The sequence below is a fragment of the Xyrauchen texanus genome, chromosome 7 (assembly GCF_025860055.1).
Source record: "Xyrauchen texanus isolate HMW12.3.18 chromosome 7, RBS_HiC_50CHRs, whole genome shotgun sequence".
In the NCBI taxonomy this organism is placed as follows: domain Eukaryota; kingdom Metazoa; phylum Chordata; class Actinopteri; order Cypriniformes; family Catostomidae; genus Xyrauchen; species Xyrauchen texanus.
The window spans coordinates 36311403-36338679 of record NC_068282.1 but is presented as its reverse complement, the minus strand read 5'-3'; the positions used below and the strand labels follow the sequence as shown (position 1 = coordinate 36338679).

At 40.4% G+C, this 27277-nt stretch overlaps 1 protein-coding gene across 3 annotated transcripts in view; it reads left to right on the top strand.

Annotated features, from left to right (window-relative positions):
* LOC127646769 (cytoplasmic protein NCK2-like) overlaps positions 1 to 26807 on the top strand; it is a 63537-nt gene extending 36730 nt beyond the window's left edge. The window contains exons 1-4 of one of the 3 annotated variants that reach the window (XM_052130636.1): positions 288 to 422; positions 7014 to 7255; positions 21167 to 21885; positions 25628 to 26807. In XM_052130636.1, coding sequence (XP_051986596.1) covers positions 7030 to 7255; positions 21167 to 21885; positions 25628 to 25822 — 1140 coding nt within the window. In that variant the 5' untranslated portion in view covers positions 288 to 422; positions 7014 to 7029 and the 3' untranslated portion in view covers positions 25823 to 26807. Of the gene's footprint in view, positions 1 to 287; positions 423 to 7013; positions 7256 to 21166; positions 21886 to 25627 lie in introns of those variants that run through there. The other 2 variants (XM_052130637.1, XM_052130635.1) reach the window with 2 other exon arrangements.
* Positions 26808 to 27277: the final 470 nt, after the last annotated feature.

Sequence of the window (27277 nt, the reverse complement as noted above, 5' to 3'; positions counted from 1 at the left end):
ATAACTGTTTACTTGCGGTTGCTATCCAATGCCTTTCCACAACGGGACTCAGTTCCCTCTGCCTCTCGCATGATGTAAGCATGCTGGCATGTTTAAATGAAAGCTAAACCAATTAAACTTGTAAACAGCATTCTCTTGTAAACAAATCGAGCTGCAGTCCGGTTGTATCACTTCAGTTCACACGAGAGGCGGAGGGAACCGAGTACTGTTTTGGACAGGCATCAGAGAATATTTAATATGTTGATCTGTTCCTCACCCAAAGCGATCATATCGCTTTGGACATTAGTCACTGGAGTCTTATGGATTGCTTTTACTATGATTGTCTGTGTGCCTTTTGGAACTTTAAAGTGCTAATCACTACGGCTGGGAATTGCCACAGATCTCCCGATTTGATATTACAAAGATATTTCCTTGCCGATTCTGTAAGTACTGCAATTGATGTTTTGATATAAAAACTTCTTAAAAGGATTTTAAAAAAATAATAATCTTTGTTTGCTCCTTTTTCTCAGAAAAAAATATCTATTGAAGCACAGTTATGTCTGAAATGACAATTGTTTCACTCTGTAATATATAATTTGTAGGTAAATGGTCGGAACGTGCAAAACTACTAATCGACCAGTCAATGACTTGTCTATTGAAATCATGTAATTCTGCATTATTTGTATTCAACAAATAAATATATTTTTTTAACTTCTAAAACAAATTTTGTTAATTTAGAATATAACATATATTACCATAGGCTATTACTATGATCATAATGATAATTTTAAAACATACAAATGGAGGCTAAAGAGTAAACTTTCTGGGGCTGTACAGAATTATGACACACAACAATTCACCTGTAGTCCAAGTGTCATTTTATGTTATTTGCATATGCAATCTAGTCTGAGATCCTACGCAGCATTCTCATAGACTCACTATGAGAACTCACTATAGAACAATATTCTTACAAACTGCTCCCAGATGACTGACAGAGAAAAAAAATTGAGAATTCACCATTTGTGGGTGTTCCGTGAGACACGGTCACGCCAAAGCGCAAATGAACTTCTGAAAAAAAAAGCAAATCAGACTCGTTCATCACTGACGCTGGCATTTCTTTTGTCTGTTCTTCAAAATATAATCTCATGTATTTCCTAAAGCATACGTCTTTGTGTCTACCCGCATTTCTTGTCATCAGTGGCGGGTAAATGTGTAAAATTATGAATACCCTGGCTGTTAGATTATAAATATTGTGGGGGTGCAACATGTAGTTTACACCATCCAACAGTTTGATAAGCCTTATTTTTTACAGCTAAACTATTTATTAAAGCAGTGTCAGACAGAAACTGTTGAAGGACTTCTGACAAATTATATCCTCAACACCTCTCAAATAAACTGTTGTATTATGCATAATAACAGGAACATTGATCCCAACAGAGGATTGGAAGTCTGACAGTGAACAAGCGGCCTTGACAGATGTAAAAGTTGTGCATTAAAGGACAAAACGTAAATAATTAAAGAGACAAAACTTCTCAGAGAGAAAACCTGTTAGTGTGGATCTCTGCACAAATATAGCTTCCTATGTTCATCTATTAACCATTGTAGCATTAGCATTAAGAAAAACAAGTATTTTTTTATTAAATAATAAAAATAAAAAAATAATTAATCAGGAAGACGATTTTAAAATAATTTCACACAAGAATCGCAATTTGTAAGGGAATAATTGTTTTTCCCCATCCCTACTAATCACCATCCACTTGCATTGTATGGACCTACAGAGCTGAAATATTCTTCTAAAAATCTTAACTTGTATTCACCAGAAGAAAGAAAGTCAAACACATCTGGGATTGCATGAGGGTGAGGAAATGATGAGAGAATTATAATTTTGGGGTGAACTAACTCTTTAAGAAGAATGACAATTAATCAACATATTTGTGAATGCCCTAAAATCGACAATTAAACAACATAATCACAACGATTTAATTAATTACAATTAATCTTCGGCCAAATTTCATAATCACAATAGCCCTACATTTTAGGTTGTGGCTGGGCGGAGGGCGGGGCCGGGTTGTGATTATACACACCTGTCCCTTATCAGGCTAATTAAGCCTCCGAGAGGGATAAAGGCCGATGGCGGACGGGATGGCAGGGCTCTGCTCCTCCATCGCTCCAGGGGGTTGGGGAGTCCAGTCCCCACTCGCCTCACGGACGGCGGCCGTTCACCTCGTCCGGGTGGTCAGTCTACTCCCTCCCCCGGTGGATGGCAGCGGTGCTCCCCTGGGTGGACGGCAGTGTCGAGGACTCCGCAACGGGCATCCCTCCTCCTTCCCGGATTTCGGCACCAGTGTAAAGCAGTTCAATGGAAAGGAGGATGCGAGAACCGGCTTGACAATATAAACAATATTTTAATGAATAACTTAAAAGACAAAACACACACTATGGACATGTCCGTAAACTATCTCTTTCTCGTCACACCACTGTCTGCCATCGGCCTTTATCCCTCTCAGAGGCTTAATTAGCCTGATAAGGGACTGGGTGTGTATAATCACAACCCGGCCCCACCCTCCGCCCTGCCACATAGGTATTTTGGTCACTTTTGGTGGCATTTTTGCCCCATGCCCAAGGTAATTTTCTGACCTTGTTCTCTATCTTTCTTCATGCAGAGATAAAGTTATTGAGAACATTATATCTCACAATAATACCATAAAGATGGTGTCTTTAAGAGCTGGATTAGTGTGTCTGAGTATTATTAGGATTGTGTGTGGTCTGTACTTGTGTAATAGTAAAACAGATCTCAAACAGATGTACAAGGATCTGAGAGCATTGTCATCTGAAAAGAAACTTTTTGTGCCAGTATCTGACAGATGCTAGATTATGTCTCTTGTCTAAGAGAGATTTGGATGCTATTCAGCACACATTCCTCAGCCCACATGGAATTTCTCTAAATAAAGGGATAAGGACACCAAAACACTCTCCTTAGCCTCATCTAATGCTTCCTATTTCTATTTTTGATCTGTGGTTTTAAATATTTTAGTGTGATTTCACATTATTTATTTCACAGGTGTCACAGTAAAGTGCTTCATTGTGCATGCACTACAGTTATATTCTAAAAGGGCATTCACATGAGAGCAGGTGTTTGGAGGAGAATGAAATGCCAGAGGTTATTTGTCCGAGAGCTTCTTTGCTTCCCGATGCGTGAGGCTGGGAAATACTTGTTGGGGAAGCTCAAGTGGTATTTTGAGTTGTCGAGTTGATTGCATCTTCCAACTGTCATTACAGCGGGCATCTGCTGAAAACATTAGCAAAACCAGAGCTCCCATAGCACTTCTTTGGTTCTACTCCTGGATACATTAGGTGTGATACTATAGGAGGAGGGATATCTTTAGATATATTTGTCACACTGTTAGTTATTTAAAGGTATAGTTTATTGGAAATTCTGTCATAAATTACTCACCCAAACCTGTATGACTTTTTTTCTTATGCTGAACACAAAAGGGGATGTTCAAATAGCTCTCCATATTTTCAATACAAAGGCAGGTGAGAGTGCCTCACTATAAATGTTAAAGCTTTTTTTTAGCGCTAAAAGTTCTCTCATGAACGCTACTGTGAACAAGATTTTCTTATTGCACTCATGGACGAGCAACAGACATCACGATTTTCATTGAAATATTACTTACATTCCGGGTTGCTTCTCACAAAAAACTCAAAAAAACTCCAGCACGATCTCATGAAATTAACGTGAATGTGGCAACATTTTTGAAAAATTAAATTAGGTGTTCTTTATGCATATTGCGGAGGTTCCAATGTAAAATGTCCACTGTAAAGCAAGGCCCTAAAAGAAAGTTAAATGTTCTCCCAAATAGATGAGGTTTGTAATACTCTATCAAGTTTTAAATCAACCAAACCTCCCTCCCTACCCTAAACCTAAACAGACAAAAAGTAAATATTTAGGGAATGATTATCTGCCATTTTTACTTATGATATTAAAGTGAATAAAAGTAATTGTTGTAGAGCCTCTCACCAGGATACATACAATGAGCCATGTACAATCATTTAGCAAAAATTTAGAAATAGTAATGTGATTCTATCATATGCCTTCAGAAGCATTAAAATGACACAAGACACATGGACTACTTTTATAATAAAGCTAGAACTCCCTGAGGGGGGCAAAGAGGAGGAATAGGATCAGAGTTCATTGCAGGCTGAATTTGAACCCACATCTCCCACATGAGCACCATGGCTCAATGTTTCTGGAGCAGTGCACTAACCACTTAGGACTGAAATATTTTACTATTGCATAATCCCTTCTCATTTTGCCACATTCTCAAGTAGATGTGGTACCCAAAAGTTTAACAAAAGAGCAGTTTCCTTATTCCCTGGGTCACATAACAGGTGTGTATGGCCATCATTACGACCACTGTCCACCATTCCTGGCAGGTTCGCCTGCCCCTGCGCACCCAGCTGTGGCACAAACACGCCCACACCCGGACAGTTTCGACGGACCGTGGGGACAAGGTACCTCCTCCCCCCTCCTCGACTGATCCGCTGGTGGGTGTCAGGAGGCAGGTAAGTGCTTTGATGTCTCTCGAGATGTTGTGTCCCTCCTGCCATAATGCTGAACTACCTGCTCAAATGGCCGGGACCTTACTCTCGGCTCCTCAGCACAAAACTTGAATGAGCGGTATGCACACCAGCTCCTTTGTTCCCGTATGTTCGGGGGAGTGGCGTGCAAATACCACTCGCCAATTCCCATTGGTCTTTTATCAAAGATCAGAAGGTGTCTCGTGGTCCCAAGATTGACCCCTAGTTTCACTTCATCGACACAACGTCGAATGAGTGACAGATAGGGAATCCAAGTTTTCTACCTTTTAGTAATCTGAGGTGATGTACTGTTTTATATTATAACACTGGCCTCCATAGTCAGTCATTAGTTCTGTGTTTAGAGGTAATCATAATTGATCTAACAATACCACCTCAACGGGAATGCGTTAAAGAGTGGATTTTTGATCTGTAATCATGTTGCATAACAGGATTATATTTAGAGAATGTGACTGTTTGAGCTTATCACTATAGATGAATAACGCTGCATTGCAAGCACCTAGTGACCTCTGTTAAGCCACTCCCCATATGTTAGGAAGGATTTTATTATACACGTTTATTATACTTAAGTTAGACAGGCGAGTGTCAGCCTGAAGAATATATGTTTTCCTCTCTGCACTCACAGTAGGCTACTCTTTCAACACCACACAAGGAATGGAATGATCTCAGGGGAAGCATGTTTATTGAAGAGATTTTATCCATTGTTCTTTCAAATGCTGCTCGTTGTTTCAAATGATGCACGTAATCGCAGCCCCATGTTGTTGACAGATATGACAGCTTTATCTGCAATGGAAAGAGTGAAACGTGGAGATCTGGCAGCAGACTTGGATAGTGACTGCTGTGTTTGTTTGCTCTTAAACCTCTAAAGTAGCTGTTTATACCCAAGGCTCACTGCCTTTTCTAAGCTGTCATTTTGTATCTGCCCCTCAGTGTAGTTAACAAAACCTGTGATGTGTGGCGATACGGCCAATCCACCACTTCAACACACTGGCATGTTATTCTTTTGTGCAAACATTATGGATGAGGGAGTATGCTTTCATCTATATGGGGGCAGGAGGGTGAAGTGGACGGTGTTTGTGTATGGTATCATGAAGTATCTGCTGTTCCCTGCAGACTAGCGTGGCAGCTGTCAGAGTGATTGGACAGCAACATGCTGAGTGTGCCTGTGCCCAGAGCAGGAAGCAGCCCTGTCACAGCAGCATCATATACCAATAAAGCCTCTTTCACTGACACACTCCCTTTCTGTCTCTCTCTCTCACACACACACACACACACATTCTCAGGTAATGACACATATAAATGCTTGGTTTAAAAGACACTCTTTCATTGTCTGTTGTTTTCACTTCTTTTGCTGCTTGTTGTTGGTTGCTCTTTATGTTCACTTGGATTAATTTAATTAATTCTTTATAGTAAGGGAGACCGGGGAGTGTTGTAACACATTTTGTTTGTCTGTAACACAGTGATGTTTTGTGCTATACTTGTCAAACTTTATTGTATGATTCCTATATTTATCTGCTATAAACTAAAGTAGTTGGAGAACCGGCACTGGTAAAGTTGTAAAATGTATAACTTATCCCTTAATTGAGAAAATTAGTGTCAGGTACACAAACAATGATGTTATTACAGTTTATCCCATTAGCAGGGTGGGTTGTAACACTAATAGTAAACATCATTTAGAATTTTGTGCATTTATTTATTGTGGTAATCAAATTTACATGATCAAAATAATTTGGAGGTTGTTACGAAAACATGTCAAGAAAATGTCCTGGTCATATTTAACCCCAAACCAATAATTTTCAAAGAAAATTTAGCCTCTATTTAGGACCATTTATTTATTTATTTATTTATTTATTTATTTATTTATTTATCTATCTATCTATCTATCTATCTATCTATCTATCTATCTATCTATCTATCTAATTTTCTAAATATATTTATACATTTAATTATTTATTTTTATTTTGCATTGTGGCATTTATTTCGGGAAATGTAAAGACATATTTAATTCTCTAATTCTCATTAGCCTAACGCATCCGGATGTTTTACTTGTACTATTCCAATTATTTTCAATGATTATTCTCTTTACAGTATTAAAGTAAAAAATATGCAGTTGTAGAAGAATTTGAATTATAATCAGCAAAAATTAATGGCAGTACCAAAAAAAGAAACGTCTCTAGATAATTTTGTTAAAATCCAAATATCCATATCCTCTTGATCCTTCCTGTCACTCAGCCCTGTGGCCACAGCTCAGTATATGGGGATTGCCAGGCAACATCTGTCTGAAGAAGAGCTGCAAGCTGCACACTAGCTAGTATGCAGGAGTAAGGCAATCTACGCAGATATACAGGAATCAGGCTCTCTTTAGTCAAATAGCATTTTTATGACTTTATCTTTTGGAATTGGCAGGGATTCTGATCTTTTTATTTTTATTTCAGAAGGACTCCATGAAAGATGTCAGAGGAGGCAATTGTTGTTGCCAAGTGGGACTATATGGCACAGCAAGACCAGGAACTTGACATTAGGAAAAATGAGCGATTGTGGCTCCTGGATGACTCGAAAACATGGTGGCGAGTACGAAATGCTTCCAACAGAACGGGCTATGTTCCCTCCAACTATGTCGAACGCAAGAACAGTCTGAAGAAAGGCTCTCTGGTGAAAAATCTCAAAGATACTCTTGGTAAGTGACTTATCTATTTTGACTATTTTCTGTTTTGGTAAAGCAAGAATTACCTGATGTTCAGGATTAAGGTTGTCACAATATGACAATTTCAGCAGTCGATAGCAGTACCAGTTCATGATTCTCAATACAAATTTATATACAACAGCAAAAACTTATCAGCGTTTGAACACTTTAATATTGATACACATATTATCAAAATTAAATAAAAAAATGGCATGTAGTAATAAACAAAGTAAATGGTAATGGGTCAATAAAGTGACGCCCATATTTGTATTTGTCCAGAACTATTACGTTATTCAAAAATACATAACAAATGCAATTTACACAAAACATTTACTGGAATACACATCTACTATGATTAACTTATTTTAAAATTCTGAGTTTAAATTCATCTTGGAATATTAGATCCTCTGAATTTTGTCTGTTAAGTCTCGTTTAAAATCTTGTGTGTGTTAACTTAACCTATGTTTTACAGAATGTGTTTTGATTTTATGTTTTGTGAAGCACTTTGTGCTATATTGCTAAAAGATACTAGATAAATAAAGTTATTATTATTATAAGTTTGATATTAATACTCGGGCTTAAAGTAAAAAAAGTGGTGTAACTGTCCAGAGACAGGAAAATACATAAATAAACAAATAAGTCTCATTAAGTGCTGAAAAGCTTTAAAAAATAATATGTTGGCATAAGTACAGAAAACCCTAAAAACAAACATAAAAAAACCCCATTAATATTCATGACTCACAAATTAAATATTTGTGAATAAATATTTTTGCCTTGGAAAAATATGTTTGAAAACTTGTAAAGTTCTTGTTCATGTAAAGTATTTAATACCTTTTACTTGATGTTTGCAACACTTGACATTTTTGTAGTCATTAAATCAGTTATTTTATAGAAAATGTTATAAATGTTTTTTGAAAGTTTATGAAACCAATATGGACACAAATACAATATTTCTATGAACTTGACACATTTTAAATAAATAAAAAAAAAAAACATTTTTAATTTGTATCACCTTGGACAACCTTATTTGTCAATGATCATAATACAAAACAAAAATATTATCGTGGTTTCCAGTAAGTGGTTTAAAATGTTTTAAAGTTGTATTAGCAACATAAAAGACAGTAGCAGGTGTACTAGACTGCATTTACACCGCAAGTGCACAAATCTGGATTTCTGTCCCGTTCATAGTCATTTAAGACAAACCAACTATGTTTACCATAATTCCTTGCCATGACAGACATTATTTGCCTGGTTATTATTATATTATATATACTGCCAATCAGGAAAAAAAACTGGTATTGTTACTTTTTTTTAATTTTTGTATTGACTTTTAAATGAAATCTCTGTATGTTTATTCCTGGCCAAGGATGCAGTATGCGTGCAAAAACATTTGATTTTGTAATATCGATGTAGTCAGAATGAACCTTTTTAATGTGCTTTCAAAACTTTCAGAGATCCAAAAATAAAACTCTTCAACATAAAGGGTTTTTTAAGCAGGAAGCTGTCATTTAAAAGCTTTTTTTGTAAAAACTAAATAGTTTCCCAACCCGCTAATAGCACAGGATGGAGAGGTGAATGGATCGATGAGCCATAGCTTGAGGCATATGTGTTAGTTCAGAGGAGTCAGCCTTAAATATCCAGACAGTAAAGTGGGGACAAATGTGTCCCTGGATTCTTAGAGTTGATTGAACAGATATGAATTAACAATTTTGGCCTCTTTTATGCTGTTATTTGCTAAATCATGTGTCGATATCAGATTGAATTTGCTGAGGACCATTATTCAGCCCCCTCAAACCTCAATTGTGATTTTTTGTTTTGTTTTTGTAGATGTATGTTATAATGTTATTGTGGTAGAGAATGGAATTCTGTGATGCTTATGGTTTAACCACCTGGGACAAACAAGCTAAATGCAGTTGATATGCAGATAGCAGGAAATGAGGCATGCTATTTGCAGTGCCATATTTTCCTTAACATCCTGTTTAATCTTCCTATCAAGCACATTGTGGTGTAAGGAAACATATTTCATGGGTAAACTGAATTGAAATGGTGATACTGTTGATTTGATTGGTGTTGGAGGCTCACTTCTTACGTGTATGTAGGTACAGTAGAATTCTAAGAGGCAGGTGGATTTGGAAGCCACCAAGACATGTACATACACATACAGACAGAAAGAAAGAGGTGTTTGTGAGTGCAAAATCATCACTTTCAGACACAGGCAGAGCAATTAGAAGCATCCTCCACTCTATTTTGTTTCTCAGCTGACAGCTGTTTATGGAAAAAAAAACACACACACACACACACACACACACACACACACACACACACACACACACACACACACACACACTGTACCTTGTCAGGCTAAGTGGGCCCCATCTCTTAGCCCCTTTGGCCTTGAACCCTCTATAACATCCTTCCCTTATGAAGCATTTTAGAAGCTACACTTAATTACTGACACATGAATCTCTGCATGGGCTCAGCCCATGTCCAGAAAAGACAGGAAATAGGAGGATGGCTGGTGAGAACCTCAGCGCCTTAACCACGTGAGACACTGCAGACTCTGTCATTGTCTCTAGTGCATTTAAGACCAATAGCTGTTTTGATGTCTTATTGTCGGCTTTTAGGTCATTTGGATCATTGGCTGACCAAGAACATGTGCTGTTTAAAATGTTTTGAAGAAGGAGCTGAACATCGAAACATCCCGTCGTTTTCAGGTATCATGTCCCATATTCAAGCCACAAATTGTTCAGAACCCCTTGCCCACTCTGCACCTCTTATGCCTTGCACTGAAAGAGAGTCAACAACTGTGTTATGACCATAGTGGCAGCCTTAATACGTGGCCTAGGTTGTTGTGTTTTAAAAGCACATCCTCTTCCCTGGTTTATTGGCCTATCAATCCTCACTAGACAGAGCTGTAAGTCTGGGTCATGCTCTTTGTTCTTCCAAGAGTGCTTTGATAAATACTCTCATCAGCTGTCCTTGCAGTGAGGTGAGACTCAGGTGTGTTTATTGGCTTCATTGATGAGTACAAAGATGAGGTACATAGATTAGTACAAATACACATACACACACACACACACACACACACACACACAGATTTGCTGGTGGGGTGTATTAGTACTTTTTACCTGCTGGCCTCATCATCCATCTCATCTCGGCTCATGTCTAAGGTCATTCAGTCAGTGTTCATGCAAGCACACAGTTTAAGTCTCTGCTCCTCATTGGCTGTTGTCAGGGTTACCTTTATTCTTCTCATACATTGTGACAAGGTTACACTTTCTTCAGCAGCTTTAATCTCTATCCATCTTCCCCCCTCTTTTTCCTTAGGGTTTTTTACTCTCGCTATTTTTTTGCTGAGAATAATTTATTTCACTGTATGAGAAAAGTTTATGAGCTCTCCATACATTGACCATACACTCAGATTAATGAAAAAAAATCTTGTTGCACTCTAATCTTTGTCTTGGCTTGTACTTTTCCAATGAAATTGAAACGTTGTAATTGATGTTACTGTCTCTTTAAGATTCTAGTTTATGTTGTATCCTTCCTCATTTTGTAAGTCGCTTTGGTAAAAGTATCTGCTAAATGAAAAATGTAACTGTAAATGGAAGTATTAAAGGTGAGGTGTGTAATTTCTGTGCCACTAGTGTCACCAAAATAAATTGCAAAAATAATGACCTTAACACTTCCCCGGTCTCCCATTGTTTGGTCACACAAATAGTCCCACCCCAAACTCACGCCATTGGTTGTTGGCAAATGTTTCTATTTCAAGTTTGGTCAGGATGCTCAAACATAGAGCCACAGTGTTTAAACAAATTTGGGGATTCAACTTACGAATGGCTTATTTATAATTTACTCTGCACATTATACTGGGATAGGAGAATGTGTTTTAATATTGAAAATATTATCTACGTACCACCTTTAAAGAAACAGATCACACAAAAATAAACATCTTTGATATATTGTATAACTTTGTTCTGTCACACATAAGGAGGAATGTTTGCATAGCACTTTCCAAAGCAATAGAAGTGAATAGGGATGGAGTATGTCAGCATTGAAATATGCTATAAAGTAGTTCATATGACTCGTGTATTCCGAGTCTTCCTAAGTCAAACGATAAATTTAGTCTATGTGAAGAACAGACTGAAATTTGTCATCAATGACAAATGGTCATGGGTTTGCATGGCTCCACAATAGGCATTTTAAATTATATATAAAGATATTTTTTGCATTATTTTTAAGAGGTCTCTTTTCATGACTTGCACTTGGTGAAGCACTACACGCAATGACCATGCGCAGCATCTTTTTACAATTTCGTGAGAGCACTAATTCCATTCAGAATTTTCATGCCTGCACAAAACGCAAGTGGGTGTGGGTGGGAGTATTTGCGCTGTTTGTCAGTGTGTGTATGCAAACTGTGGTTTTATTTTAAGTTAATGAAATGGCACAAAGTGCAATTTGCTATTTTCCTGATAAATATAGTTCATTCAAATAGTATTCAAACCCCTTAATTTTTTTTCACATTTAGTTATGTTGCAGCCTTATACTAAATAGCTTTTTTTTCACATCAATCTACACTCCATACCCCAAAATGACAAAGCAAAAAACAGATTATTTTGGTGCAAATTTATTAAAAAGAAAACACTGAAATATCACATTGACATAAGTATTCAGACCCATTGCTATGACACTTTAAAATTAGCTACATCCCATTTCTCTGGATCATATTTTTGATGTTTCTACACTTTGATTGGAGTCCACCTGTGGCTAATTTAATTGCTTGGACATGATTTGGAAAGGCATGCACCTGTCTATATAAGGTCTCACAGCTGCAAATGCATATCAGAGCAAAAGCATCAGTAGCATCATGCTGTGGGGCTTATTTTCAGCAGCAGGGACTGGGGGACTGGTCAGGGTTGAAAGAAAGCTGAATGCAGCAAAATACAGATATCCTTAATGAAAACCTTGTCCAGAGTTCTCAGGACCTCAGACTGGGCCGAAGGTTCACATTCCAACAGGACAATGACCCTAAGCACACAGCCAAGACCATGCAAGAGTGGCTTAGGGACAACTTTGTGAATGTCCTTTGAGTGGCCCAGCCAGAGCCCGGAAATGAACCCAATCCAACATCTCTGAAGAGACCTGAAAATGGCTGCCACTGATGGTCCCCATCCAACCTGACAGAGCTTGAGAGGATCTGCAGAGAAGAATGGCAGGAAATCCTCAAATCCAGGTGTGCAAAGCATGTCATATCATACCTAAAAAACTTGAGGCTGCCTCAAGTCAATCACTGCCAAAGGTTCTTCAAATAAGTTAAGGGTGAGTACTGAGTTAAGGGTCTGAATACATATGTCAATGTGATATTTTAGTTTTTCTTTTTAATACATTTGCAAAGTTATTAAAATGGTTAACTTTCTCATTATAGGGTATGGAGTGTTGATTGATGTGAAAAAAAATTATCATTTAAAGCATTTCAGCATAAGGCTGCATCTAGGGGTGTGCAGCAAACCATTATCTGTATCTGTTACTATGACAAAATGATCTGTAACTGTATCTGTATTTGTATAGATTTGGATGTGGGCGTGGTTTAAACTGGAAGTGCATTTTTAAAATGTAACTCCCTTACATTTAGGCTATAGCTTCTGTATATAATGTATGCCTCAGATATGCCTAGTTAAATATTATTATTATTATTTAATTATAGTATTGATATTCTTTATTTTTTTCTCACCATTCTGTTTTCTTCGTAGCCGAGTGGTTGTGTGATCAGCGATCTGCAGTCACTTACTGTTCCACTCATCTATGTAGAGCGTATGCTGTTGGATCATGGCACACATCAGCGGCTTTCTCCTTCTCTGCACGGCAGAGCAGCTTTGCCCCTGGGTGCTTCAATAGTGCTTCTAAAAGAGAAATATTTTCTAAAAGAGTTTAATTTCTCTAAAAGAGCAATACACAGCGGTGTTGAACGTCCTTTTCAGGACATGTCTTTATAAATATGTCCTTCCGCCCCTGTGTAGTTCCTGTATGCGGTCCATTTCTCTCCGCTCCTGACGGTCACAGATGCTGCCTCGTGTTTCTGGGCAGCGATCACACTGAGGCAGCTTTTGTGGATGGTTCGTGTTCGCAATGCGAGAACCTCACCATGGCAATGTTGCGGTCGCGCCTTTCCTTTGTAAAGATGAACACCACTCCAGCCGCCCCCCACGTCGCTCCTTCTTCCCACAGGATTGAGGATGACCCGGCTGGCGATGGAGGCGATTTGGGGATGGCAGCGGGCTCGGTTTCACTGGGTAAATCACTGGGTAAATCGCCCCCCCAGCACACTCGTTGACTTCCGTCCAGGCTCAAGGTGAGAGTGGCTCGCCTCATGGCCAGTCTGCTTACTCCATCAAGCCCCCCGAGTTAGATGATGAGTTGGCCGCTGCATCGGAGAGCGTTCCTGCGTCTGACGCGGAAGACTCAACTGGACTGCCGCCATCGACATGCTTGCCCAGGCCGACGTCAGTGTGGGGTTGGATCTTCGGATCCAGGTGCTGCTCACAGCCATGCCCCCCCTTCCACCTCCCCCCCATGGTTCCTTTCTTCCTGGAGGTGAATGATGAGCTGACGGGGTCATGGAGGGCACCTTTTACTGCCCGCAACCAACCTCCTCGACCTACCCTCAACAGCAGGGAGGCTCTCGGGTACTCGGAGGTCACCCAGGTGGACAGAGCGGTTGCGATCCACCTGTGTCCCAAGAATGCCGCCACCTGGCGGGATCACCCGGTGCTCCCCTCCTAGGCCTGTAGGATGACGTCATCACTGACCTCAAAAGCCTACAGCCCTGCTGTACAGGCTGCCTCCGCCCTGCATGCCATGGCCCTCCTTCAAGTTCACCAGGTCAAGTCACTCAAAGATCTGCACTTGGGTAGTCCTGACACCGATGTGTTGCAGGAACTGCGCTCAGCAACCGCCCTCGCCCTCAGGGCCATGAAGGTCACAGTGCGGACACTCGGGCAGGCGATGGCCACCGTCATGCTCCAAGAGCATCATCTTTGGCTGAACTTGGTCGAGATGCGGGACGTGAAGAAAGCACACTTCCTCAATGCTCCAGTCTTCCAGTTCAGTCTATTCGGCGACACCATGGAGGACTTCACCCAACAGTTCTCAGCGGTGAAGAAACAGACGGAGGCCATTTTGCACATCATGGCCCGCCGCTGCACCAGCGTGGGCCGTACTCCGTCTGCTCGCCGAGGGCATCCTCCTGCGGCTTCCAGACAACAGGCAGCTGGATAACCCAGGGAACGAGATGTTTGCTCCAGAGCTGGTAGACAAACCACTCCGTCCCCTGGTGGAGGGCCAGAAGGAGAATCTTTAGTTCAATGTATTTTCTTCGCCGCACCCCCTTCAGGCTGCGGTAACCACATTTTCAATAATAGAGAAATTTCCTCTTTCCCTGGGTCACCTGGCCCGCAAATGCTGTTCTCACGGCAACCCGGACACCACTCCGTTCCCCGGTGGAGGGCCGGGAGGAAAACCCTAATTTTCCTTATTCTTTGTTGCCACACCCCCTTTGGGCTGCGGTACCTACATTGGTAATAAAAGAGCGATTTCCTCACTCCCTGGGTCATCTAGCTGGTGCGCGCCATTCTCACGGCACCCCGGCACTAAAGTCTTACAGTCCAAGCTCCCCGAACGCAGTCATCTCGCCTCCAGACCCGCGACTATCCAGCCCCTGCAGGCCAGCTCTGATGAGTTCTGAAGACATGACCTCCTCCTCAGTCTCTAACCTGCCCAGGGAACGAGATGTTTGCTCCAGAGCTGGTAGACAAACCACTCCATCCCCTGGTGGAGGGCCAGAAGGAGGGCCGGGTGCACGGAGGTAGGTAAGTGCTTTAAGTCTTTACATTTACATTTATGCATTTGGCAGACGCTTTTATCCAAAGCGACTTACAGTGCACTTATTACAGGGACAGTCGCCCTGGAGCAACCTGGAGTTAAGGGCCTTGCTCAAGGGCCCAACAGTGGCATCTTGGTGGTGCTGGGGCTTGAACCCCCGACCTTCTGGTCAGTAACCCTGAGCCTCAACCACTGAGCCACCACTGCCCCCCACTACCACTGCCACCACTGCATTATCTTTCCCTGCACCCAAGCCTCGGGATGCGCTTTTGCATCCCGACGCATTATTACCTGCTCCCCCCACTGAGAAGCTCCACTCGGTACGTCAAAAACAATCATCCCGTTAGTGCCGGAAATGCCAGCGCATTACGTACAGAAGTTACGACTCTGCTACTCAGAGATGTGATAGAGCCTGTCCCTCCAGCCGAGATGGAGAAGGGTCTCTACAGCCCTTACTTCATCAAACTCACGGTGGTTTGTGGCCAATCTTGGACCTGCGACTTTACACAAACTCCCGTTCAGAATGCTCACGCAGAAACAAATTATAACCTGCGTTTGCATTAGATTGGTTCGCAGCGGTAGACCTGAAGGAAGCGTACTTCACGTCTCCATTCTGCCTGAGCGTCGACCCTCCATACGGCTCGCGTCTGACGGTCAGGCGTATCAGTACAAGGTTCTTCGGGGAAAGCACGTCGTACCATGCAGGACCACCCCTGTTCAAAGTCTCTAAACAGAAGCCCAGGAATGTCAGACAACGATTTTATTCAGAGACATACTTAATGAACATATTTAGAAAGGTATCACCTGAACGTATTTTAGAATTATGATCTTATATTAATCTCAAATCTCTTATATAGCTTTGTAAATTGTTGATATTTATTTTTTACCCTGTGCTTGCCATGTGAATAGCCTTGTTGCTGACATGGCGTTAAATGTTAATAAACAAACAAACAAACAAACAAACAGCAAAAAAAGAATTAAAAAAATTTATTTTGAAGTACAAAATAACCTTTTTTCATATCAATCGTCATGCTATCATATTTAGTTATTTTTTTAATCTTTTTATGTTCTATTTATCTTTCATTGTGGCTTTCTTAAAAATGTTGGCCTGTCATGTGTTCAACCTATCCAATTAATGTTCAATGGAAATTATTTGTGTTTATTTGTAATTAAATATATTGCATATATTTGTTACACATTCGGCTTTCACTCTTTAAGTATTCTGCATACAAGCTAAACACCATTACTTTAAGTGTTTGAATACTGTTTTATGCACATTCCTTCTGATATACAGTGCACTTTGTCATGAATAACATTAACATTACAGTTAAAAGCTCTAGACGTACTTCGAAAACAGCCTGAGGTGAAGGTTAATTTGTCCATCCATTTTCTGTTCTGTTGAAATAACAGTTTGTCCTGTGTTTGTCTCCACTCCTGCTGGGACATACTCGATTGTCTGCTTGCCTTTCTCTACATGCACCCTTTAACCTCAGGTACATGACACACTCCCTCAAGAATCGCCTTTAGGTTCATAGCCAGTCATGTTCATTAAGTCCATCAATCATGGGAATCAAAACCATTGTGCCTCGTGTGATACAAATTTTTTCAAAAACAGATGCCAAGAGGAATTTTGAGTAAATCAGCTGATTGGAAAAGTCTGACAGATTACGTAAACAAGACTTGTTGTCCTTTAACTTTCAGTTTGAGTGGATGGTAGCCAATGAAATCTCCCAACCTACCCTAAACTGACTTGACAGATTAATGTTTGTTTGTGGGAGTGTTAGAAGACATGTGGCACTTGTTGTTACTAAAAAAACTGTATTCCAATTTTTTTCCATGCCTAAGTGTGTATTTGATACTGTAGTTTTGGTTTCACACAATTACAATCTGGTAAACCGCTGATGGCTTTTACATTGGCTTTGTGTGAATAAAAAGTAGAGCAGTTAGAAAGTGTCCTGCTGTCTTGTGAAACTGTTTCCATGGAAAACTTTGACCTTTAAGCCTGAGAGCTGCTGTCTTTAGTGGATTCCCACTCTTTTTTTGTTGTTTGAACATTTTATCTTGCCACAATATGCTTATAGAGAACATAGCTGCTTTAATAAAACATCATCACAGAAGCTGAGGGACAAAATGTTTGAGGTTTCTCGCAAGTGTAATGTGTTGTCATCCCCTGGGAAGTGAAGTCTGCTTCCCTCTCACTTTTTCTCTTTCTTCTGTTTTCTTTTCTGTTATCGGTGCTAAAATAGAAAAGCTCTCTCTTCACATTTTTGGAGAAATGTGAACTAGGAAGGGTCACCAGTGGGTAAACAAAACTATAATGGAGATTTGATATTGATCTGGTAGAATATATAATTTCCTTGTGTATTCCAAGGTTTTTGAACAAAATCAGTCCAGAATCTGTTATAAAGTTTTAATAAAACTTTTTACGTTTTTAGTTGTTTAATCTTTTGTTATATTCTAATCTGGTTTTAGTCATGAACATATTCATAGTGTGTCATTTCTGTGTCACTATGGAATGGGATTGTAAAAGGGTTATTCCAAATCAGCACATTTCAGAAACTTCCCTGGCTGAAATATTCTGAAAATAGATACACTTAAATGATGATCAAATCCAAAATGCCATGGATGATGGAATATTTACTGAGTGATCAGTTAGAGTGTGGTTAAAAATTTTTTTTTAATTTTTTTATGTTGTTGTCTATGATTTAGAGCCAAACTATTGGTCAACATTTTTTAAAAAAACCTTAGAAAGGTCGCAGTGACATTATTTTATTTTTAGACATGGATACTGTTGGTCAGTCTATTATTAAAATCGGTTGACTTCAACACACTTTGTTGCCAATGATGTGTCCAAATATTGAAAAAAATAAAAGAAAGAAAATTTTTACAAAGTTGTAGTGGCTATAACTCCAGAAGTATTAAATATATGTTAGTATCCTTTTAGATTCTACTTTAAAACTTTTAAAAAGGGGGCATTAATGTTAAAGTCTCCATATATATAAGTCAGGAATATGTGGTATCCTTTGAAATATTACAATCTGATGTGTTCACGAATAACAATCAATTCTGCATGTGTTACATAAAATAACAAAAAACTGCTGAAAACATCCGCATCGCAAATCAGCGCCGCCTAGAGGGAATGTGGTAGAAATATTAATACAAATATAAAAGTCTTTCAAATAGCATTTAAATAGAAAAATAATATATGAAATGAAAGTGCTCATTCTCAGGAATTTGACTGTTTATATTGTTGCCCTAAAACCACAGAATCACAGTGTAATATGATTTCTAAGACATCAAATATAAATGTATTTTATTCTCCGATCACTGCTGCTGTAAGCCCCAAATAGCTAAAAACATCTGCTTTTACCTTGACCAGTTTTCAACAAAATTAGCAATTTTTTACTTGTCTGTGAGCTTGCTTGTGTGCATAATCCATCTTAGATGTCCAGAACAAAATATGCAGTCTATCAGGATAAGCACACTAAACAAATCATCGGAAATATATGTTATTGACTATTGATGATAAAATACATCATATACATCATCGCAAAAGGGTGGAGCTCAGCTTTTTAATAACACTTAGATTCAGCTTGTAGTCCACTGAAAGGCTGAGATATTCGATGAAACAGTGGGGGTGGTGCATGAACTGAAAATTTGTCTGAATGTCTATGGATGAGCACATTTGTGAGGGCTAAAATGCATTAGAGTGCCACCTACATTTCAGATATGTTTTGATCAACTCTCTACAAAATACTGGATTACTTCATAAATATTGATACATACAATATAACATTTCATCATAATTATAATAAAAACAAAATTTTGACCGAGGATACTTTTGATTGAGTTGACACGGAATGACACAAAAACTGTTTTCAAACCAGTTTCCTGAACAGTCCCCATCTTCCATTGGTCAGAAAAACATAGTCCCACCCCAAACATGATTGGGCTGGTCAACATGCTCAAACAAAAAGAGCACTGTTTTGGTAGCGAGTTTTCCTATTGTTTACACTTTTTGAGGAAATTGACCTTTGAATGGCTTTCTTGTAATTGTTTCTGCATATTAAGATGAGACAGGAGAGAGCCTTTTCAAACAATGAAACAATTACACACTGCAGCTTCAAAATGCAGTTTTAAAACAAATCATCTAAGCATAGGTGACGTGATTTAGCACTGCTTAGGTAAGTCATTAGGAATGTAAAACAGACAAATTTCCTCCTCATTTGACAAGTTGAATGTTTGAATTTACACCCTCATACTTGGCCTTCCTGTTTTGCCACACAACACACACAGATGCTGTGTATCACACATAGTATATCATACTGATTTTTGCAACTAAAACTAGGTCAACTTCACTCTCTCCTGAATTAGGCTTACACCTGAACATCTGCTTTTTTCTCTTTCTATCCTCCTAGTCTTTCAGTATAAAGAGGATGTCATTGTCATTTAGTATGCGCTGCAGGTGTGTATTGAGATTGGGTAGATTGTGTGTATGTGTTTTGCTTACTGAGTGAGGCAAGCAGTGGTGAGATGAGTTTGTGTGTAACCGGGTGCATAAAGGTGCACATTAAAGCCATGGATCATCTGCCAGCGGAAGGAAACTGCTTACAGGTTACTTTCGTGTGTGTGTGTGTGTGTGTGTGTGTGTGTGTGTGTGTGTGTGTGGTTTACGAGGAATGTTTTTTATCTAAACTGGTAATTACAAGGGTATTATGCTATAAATGTGGTTTATGAGGACATTTCTAGTGTCCCCATAATTTAAATCGCTTAAAAATCATATTAACTATGTTTTTTTTTTAATGTAGAAATGCAGAACGTTTTTTGTAAGTGTTAGGGTTAGGGGATAGAATCTATAGATCGTGCAGTATAACAATCATTATGTCTCTGGAGAGTCCTCATATAGCCACACCAATATGTGTGTGTGTTTTATGTGTGTGTGTTTGTGTGTCAGTGTGTATATTCACTATACATGTTTAAGTCAAAAAGGTATTTGGATGTTTTATTTTGGAATGCTGTACAGGCCTCCAGTCTGTTGTTTTGCCACTATGATGGTGTCTATTTCAGATGATGAGTCTGTTTGCTTAACTGCACTGCTAATGCTTTGATTGTAGTGTTTATTTGTCATTTTTACTGAAAGTCATGATTCCCATTACAGTAAATTTCCATCCTAAAATGATGTATTATGTTTAATAGCATTCTGTGATTTAAATTTGTTTCGAATAAAATGACAAATGCAGATTTCATAGGTAGCAATTTATCAATTTAAAAAAAAAAATATTAAAAAAACAAAAAAAAACATAGCATTTTGACACAATAAATATTGAAATAGTTTATTTTCACCTTTTCATTATGTTTTAAATTTTTTTGATGATTTTTATTTTTGTAACACTTTAAAATAAGGTTCTGTTTTATGAGTAAATGCATGTATCATGAACTAATAATAAACAATATCTTTCTAAAGCATTTATTAATGTTGGTTAATATTAATTTATTTTATAAAAAAATACATGTGTTCATTGTTAGTTCATAATGTAGTAACATTTTAATCTATACAACTTTAAATTAAAATTATTACAATTTTATTAGTATATATTAAAACTATATGTATAATATTTGTTCATGTTAAATAATGTTAATGAATATGATCTTATTGTAAAGTTTTGCTTAAATTTGTACAATGGATTTATATATTTTGAGATTGAAAGTTTGGTTCTGGGACAAGGGTAAAACAATAAATTCTATACATAAAAGGGATTTGAAATATAGTAAAATAAATAAAGGTATGTTCTTTTTTTTTTTAAACTGAGAAAGACAGAGGAAATACACTTGTTCTAGTGGGTCTCTCTCTTTTCAGCAGGAAATTGTTAGTATTGATGAATTTACAGCACTTATCAATATCTCTGCTTTTTGTCTTCTATTTCAAATTAGCTAAGCTCTGAGGCTTGAGTTTTGGTTCCTATGTGATCACTGGAATGTTTGCCTAAAAACTGTGTTTGATGTCTAATGTCTTTTCTTTGTCTTTTTAAGGACTTGGAAAAAATAAACGCAAGACAAGTACACAGGAAGCCTCTCCCACACTAAGCACAGATGAGTACTCATCTAATGGAGGCGGGGCTGAACGAATTTATGAACTGAACTCCCCGGCAGTGGTGAAGTTTTCCTATAAAGCAGAACGGGAAGATGAACTCAGCCTGGTGAAGGGCACCCAGCTGATGGTGATGGAGAAATGCAGTGATGGCTGGTGGAGGGGCAGCTATAACGGTCTGGTTGGCTGGTTTCCTTCCAATTACATCCAGGAGGAGGAGGTCGAGGAAAACTTGTCCGACTTCCCTGTTCTTTCCTTGCGGCCAGGCCTCAGTAATGGCCAGGATCTCAGAGTCCTTCACACTGTTCAGACACTCTACCCCTTTAGTTCTGTCACAGATGAGGAGCTGAACTTCGAGAAGGGTGAGACAATGGAGGTGCTGGAGAAGCCAGAGAATGACCCAGAATGGTGGAGGTGTAAGAATTGCCATGGGCAGGTGGGTTTGGTCCCAAAGAACTATGTGGTTGTACTCCACGATGGTCCGTCATCGACTGGCTTAGGCTTCCACTCCCAGCAGAACAGCTACACAGGGCCCTCCCACACAGGGATGTTTGCTGGAAAGGACTGGTACTATGGCAGTGTGACACGGCACCAGGCTGAGTGCGCTCTGAATGAAAGAGGGGTGGAGGGAGACTTCCTTGTGCGAGACAGCGAGTCCTCTGTGAGTTGGGTGTTTGTCTGGATCTTATCAAAAGGCAGTGAACAGATAACTACTTTCAATAGCTGTAAATGGTCATTTGAGTGCTGTGCAATTATTTGTGTTCATAGTGTCATTTTGCATAATTGGGTGTAAAAACAGTGACCACGGTGTATTTTGAGTCTTGAGCAGTGGTTCTCAACTGGTTGGTGATCTCTAGTAATAGACCAACAGACCAATAGATATATTGGCCAGGCTGATTAATCAGCCAATATATGGCCATTTATTTTGCCATCTGCCGATAACCGTGTTCGCTTGGCTGATAAACAGAAGTGTTAACCTTGTGTCAGTTCCAAAATCTACCAATAGATTTGTCAATGGATAGTCAACACTTTTTCATGTTTTTTTTCTTTTCAAGGTTATGCAAATTTGAGTAAATATTGCAGAAAGTTTTTTGTTCAGTTCACTTTACAAATTTTGTGTACATCTTTTTTATAAAATGTTATTATGTTATCTGCATTTATATGGGACATTGGCCATTCTGCTCTCTAGATATCAGTATCTGCATTGGCAATTGAAAAACCCATATCTGTTGACCACTCATCATCACCCAAAAATGCATTCCATGTCTGTCTTTGTTGGGTCATTGACGACGGGGGAAAAACAATGCTAAAAGCAGATAATAAAATGTAACGAATCACAAAGTTAGTATAGCAAAATAAATAGGCTTATTAACTTTTAAATGGGAGAAGTGCAATCCATATTTTTTGTTGTTTTTTTGCCAAAGGCTGTGTATCCAAACTCTACAGTATTTTAGTTGGGCTGGGTAAAAATATAGATTTCCCCGTCTGTCTCTCTCTCTCGTGGTTGTGTCGGAGAAGCGACACTAGGGGTCTCTCTTGAGCGCCGAATATGCCTCTGATCTATGAAAAAGCTCTGACGCTCTGCATGCTGTTGGATTGACGGCGCATTACAGCGACTATTTCTCCTTCTTTGCGACTATTTCTCCTTCTTTGCAAGGCAGTGCAATTTGCCCTGGGTGCTTCGGCAGCTTAAAAGTGTGTTATTTAAAAGAGTGATTTCTCTAAAAGAGTAAATTTTCACTAAATGAGCAATACACAGCAGCGCTGAACGTCCTTTTCAGGACACGTCTTTTTAAAGATGCCTTTCTGCCCCTGTGTAGTTCCTGGATGCGGTAGAGTGCTCTCCGCTTCAGACGGCCACAGTGTCTTGTGTGTCTGGGCAGCGATCACACCGAGGCTGCGTTTGTGGATGGTTCAAGCTCTCACTGCGAGGGCATGACCATGGCAATGTTGCGGTCGCGGCTAGCTTTCAATAGAAAGCAAGCCACTCCAGCAGCCCCCCGCATTGCTCCTTCTTCCCACGGGATTGAGGACGATGCGGCCTGCAGCTGGAGGCGATCTGGGGATGGCAGCAGGTGCAGCTCCGCCGGGTACACCCCCTCGGACCACCCGCCCCCCGGCACGCTCCTTGACTCCCGTCCGTGCTCGAGGCAACAGCGGCTCGCCTTACAACCAGCCTGCCTATTCTCTGGAGCTCGAGGTGGATGAGCTCGCCGCTGCATCGGAGAGCGCAGTATCTGACGCGGATGACTCCCCTGGGCTGCCGCCTTCGGGCCAGCATGCCCAGGCTGAGGCTGACGCTTAGATGACCGACATGATTCCCGGGCTGCTGCCAGCGTGGGCTTAGACTGGAACCCTCCGTCCCCCCCACAGCCATCTCGGTTGGATGACTGGTTCCTGGGGTCTGGGCGCCGCTCACAGCCACGGTCCCGTTTTTCCCGGAGGTGCATGATGAGCTGACGTCATCGTGGAGAGCACCTCTCTCCACTCGTCACAAAGCCACTCGCTCCACTCTCGCTACCCTCTACGGCGGAGCGGCCCATGGGTACACAGCTGTTGCGCTCCACCTGTGTCCTGGAAACCCTACCACCTGACGTTCGACCCCCGACCCAGAGTCGGTGCTGAGATGCCTCGCCGATTTCAGGCCAGGCACAGCGGTCCCTTTAAAACTCTTCCAGAGGCTCCTGGGGCATATAGCATCCTCCGCGGCGATCGCTATGTATGAGACCGCTTCATCACTGGCTTCAGACTCGAGTCCCGAGACGAGCATGGCGCCGCGGCACGCATCGGGTAACGATCAATCCCGCCTGCCGCCAGACATTCAAACCCTGGACAGAATTCTGCTTTCTACGGGCAGGAGTACCCTTGCAGCAGGTGTCCCGACGCGTCCTGGTCACAACTGTCGCCTCCAGATTGGTTGGGCCTTTACTGGCCCACCCGGGCCTGGTTCTCAGACCTCGTACTCCTCACGACAGCCCCTCCCTGGTGAATTCCCCTGAAGAAGGACCTTCTTTCTCCGGGATGGGGCATGCTCTGGCATCCGCACCCAGACCTCTGGAACCTCCCCGTCTGGCCCCTGGATGGGATGCGGAAGATCTAGCTGGTCTACCACCTATCGTCGTAGACACGATAAACCAAGCCAGGGCCCCTTCTACCAGGCAACTTTACGCCCTAAAGTGGCGCCTGTTCGCAAATTGGTGTTATTCCCAGGCTGAAGACCCACAGAGGTGCGCAGTTAGGTCAGTGCTCTTATTCCTACAGGAGAAGTTGGAAGGGAGGCTGTCACCTTCCACCTTGAAGGTGTATGTTGCCGCTATCACAGCTCACTACGACCCTGTAGATGGCAAATCTCTGGGTACGCATGAATTAGTAATCAGGTTCCTAAGAGGTGCCCGGAGGTTAAATCCCTCCCGACCAAGCGTGTTCCCCTCCTGGGATCTCTCGGTGGTCCTCGCTGGTCTTCAGAGATCCCCCTTCGAGCCGCTAGAATCAGCCGGACTCAGGGCCATCTCCCTAAAGACGGCCCTGCTGATCACGCTCGCCTCCATAAAGAGGGTTGGGGACCTGCAAGCGTTCTCTGTCAGCGACACTTGCCTGGAGTTCGGTCCGGCAGATACATATGTGATCCTAAGACCGCGACCGGGCTATGTTCCCAAGGTTCCTACCACACCCTTTAGAGACCAGGTAGTGAACCTGCAAGCTCTGCCCCGGGAGGAGGAGGCCGAGAAACATTTACATTTATGCATTTGGCAGACGCTTTTATCCAAAGCGACTTACAGTGCAGTTATTACAGGGACAATCCCCCCGGAGCAACCTGGAGTTAAGTGCCTTGCTCAAGGGCCCAACAGTGGCATCTTGGTGGTGCTGGGGCTTGAACCTCCGACCTTCTGATCAGTAACCCTGAGCCTCAACCACTGAGCCACCACTGCCCCCGAAACCCACCCCTGAACCATGTTGGTGGAAAAGGCCGATGTGTAATTAAAAGCAATAGCTGAGAGAGAATTTCTTTCATATCTAAGTAAAAGGGAAACTTGTGAACTGGAATCGAATCGGGAAATATGTATCAATACCAGCCCTCTATTTTAGTGTGAAAAAATTCAAAAAGAAATATGCAGCGTAAAAGAAAGTACTACCCAGAGCCTATGCACTTTATGGTAATATTAATAAATGTCAGTGTTTCGTTTTAAGGACATATTTGTTTACTTTGGTACAATACAATTTTGGCACATTTGAGTCACCATTCAATGTCCATAAAACAAATCCAGTTGAGAAGCACTGGTCTTGAGCAATGCAGGATTGTGAAAGTGATTGTTGATTCAGGGTTTATATCGCCCTCTGTAGGCTGCAAAGCACTAAAGGAAAATGTTCTCTTTTCTTCTTTTTCTGTTTATATCTTTCTCTAGCCGAGTGACTTCTCTGTGTCTCTGAAAGCTGTTGGGAAGAACAAGCACTTCAAAGTGCAGTTGTCAAATGAAGTTTACTGTATCGGTCAGCGCCGTTTCAATGCTATGGAAGATCTGTTAGAGCACTACAAGAAAGCTCCTATCTTCACTAGCGAACATGGAGAAAAGCTTTACCTTGTCAAACCCCTCCAGTGACCTTCACACAAATGAGCCTTAGGACCAGACCTGACTGGACCAGACCAGATCTGACCTCACAATGAGCCGAGTAATATTTACAACTACTTAACGGTCATTTCTTACCAGCAACCAGAGTTGTTGTTGTTTTTTTTTTAGAAGAGACTTAACGAGTACCAACCCAAACAGTGGGGTTCATTTCAGGATTTAACATTTCTGTGCTGATTAAAAGTGATGGTGCGATGTGTCCTTTTTCACAAAGTATCTTTTCTGTCCCTGCATCTCCATACTACTTATTCTTCAGTAAAAAGGTTTGCGAAAATGAATATGGCCTATTCCAAACGATAATTTTGGCACTTGCCCATTGCCTTGGTATACAGCTCATTTTCTGTTCACACTTAACCATAAAGATGCAAGGAAGCCAGCATAAATATTGGACAGAGACTTGCAGTCTCCATCTGCAAAAATTATTTCAGTAGCACAATCCTCAAATCATCCCGAAGCAAGTGCTGGTCCTTAAACAAGACTACAGACACAGAGGAATTACTGTATGTACATAGGAGTTGCCAAAGAAAAAGTTGGTGACAGACAGATTGGTACTAGTGGCCCCCTGGTGGATGAACTGGTAAATGCCAACAGGAGAGACTTGATGAGATAAATGTTTTGTATATGCTTAACCAAATGTGCCATCCTCACATTCAAGCACTGCTCATCTGATATATAAGAGAACTATAATTACCTCATTCAGATTCACTGTCTCTGTCAACATCAAATTGATGACATAGACCTCCATATTATAACAAACACTTTTCGATTTTCAGTTTCAAAATGGCACCTTTCTAAGACAATGGTTTTGTCAATTTGCAAGTAAGTCTATTCTATCCTTTATATCAAAGTTTGATATCTTTGAATGTTACTGAGCATTGTAATTTAAAAACATGTTTATTTAACAGAGAGTAAAGTGCAACAGTGATGGAAATTTTAGTGAGCTCCACATCCTTGATAGCTGTGCAAAAAAGTTGAAATACATTTAAATAAACATTTTGCAACAGTCATGTCAAAGTAGTGTCATTTTATTGTTTCTTGGTATCACATGTCCTGTTGTGAACAATTACAACAATAAGAACTACAATCCTAAATCTTTGGCTTTGTTTGGAATGGACTACTCGTGTACTGCATAGTAACTGCCTAGTTAAAAAAATAGCATGTGGCACAGTATGCAATATGGAATGATACAGTATAAGTTTGGTCGGCATCATCTCATGCATGTTTAGACAATTTATAATTTTGGAAATAAAAAGGGTAATTTTGCATTTTATTTTCCAAGATTTTTGACAGTCAATAACTTTTGACTGTCCAATCAAATAGAGTCACAGAGGAGACATTGTTTAAACCCTTTGCAATAAAGATCTGTAAAGTTATTTGGATTTTTACAAAATTATCTTTAAATACAGTGTCCTGAAAAAGGGAAATTTT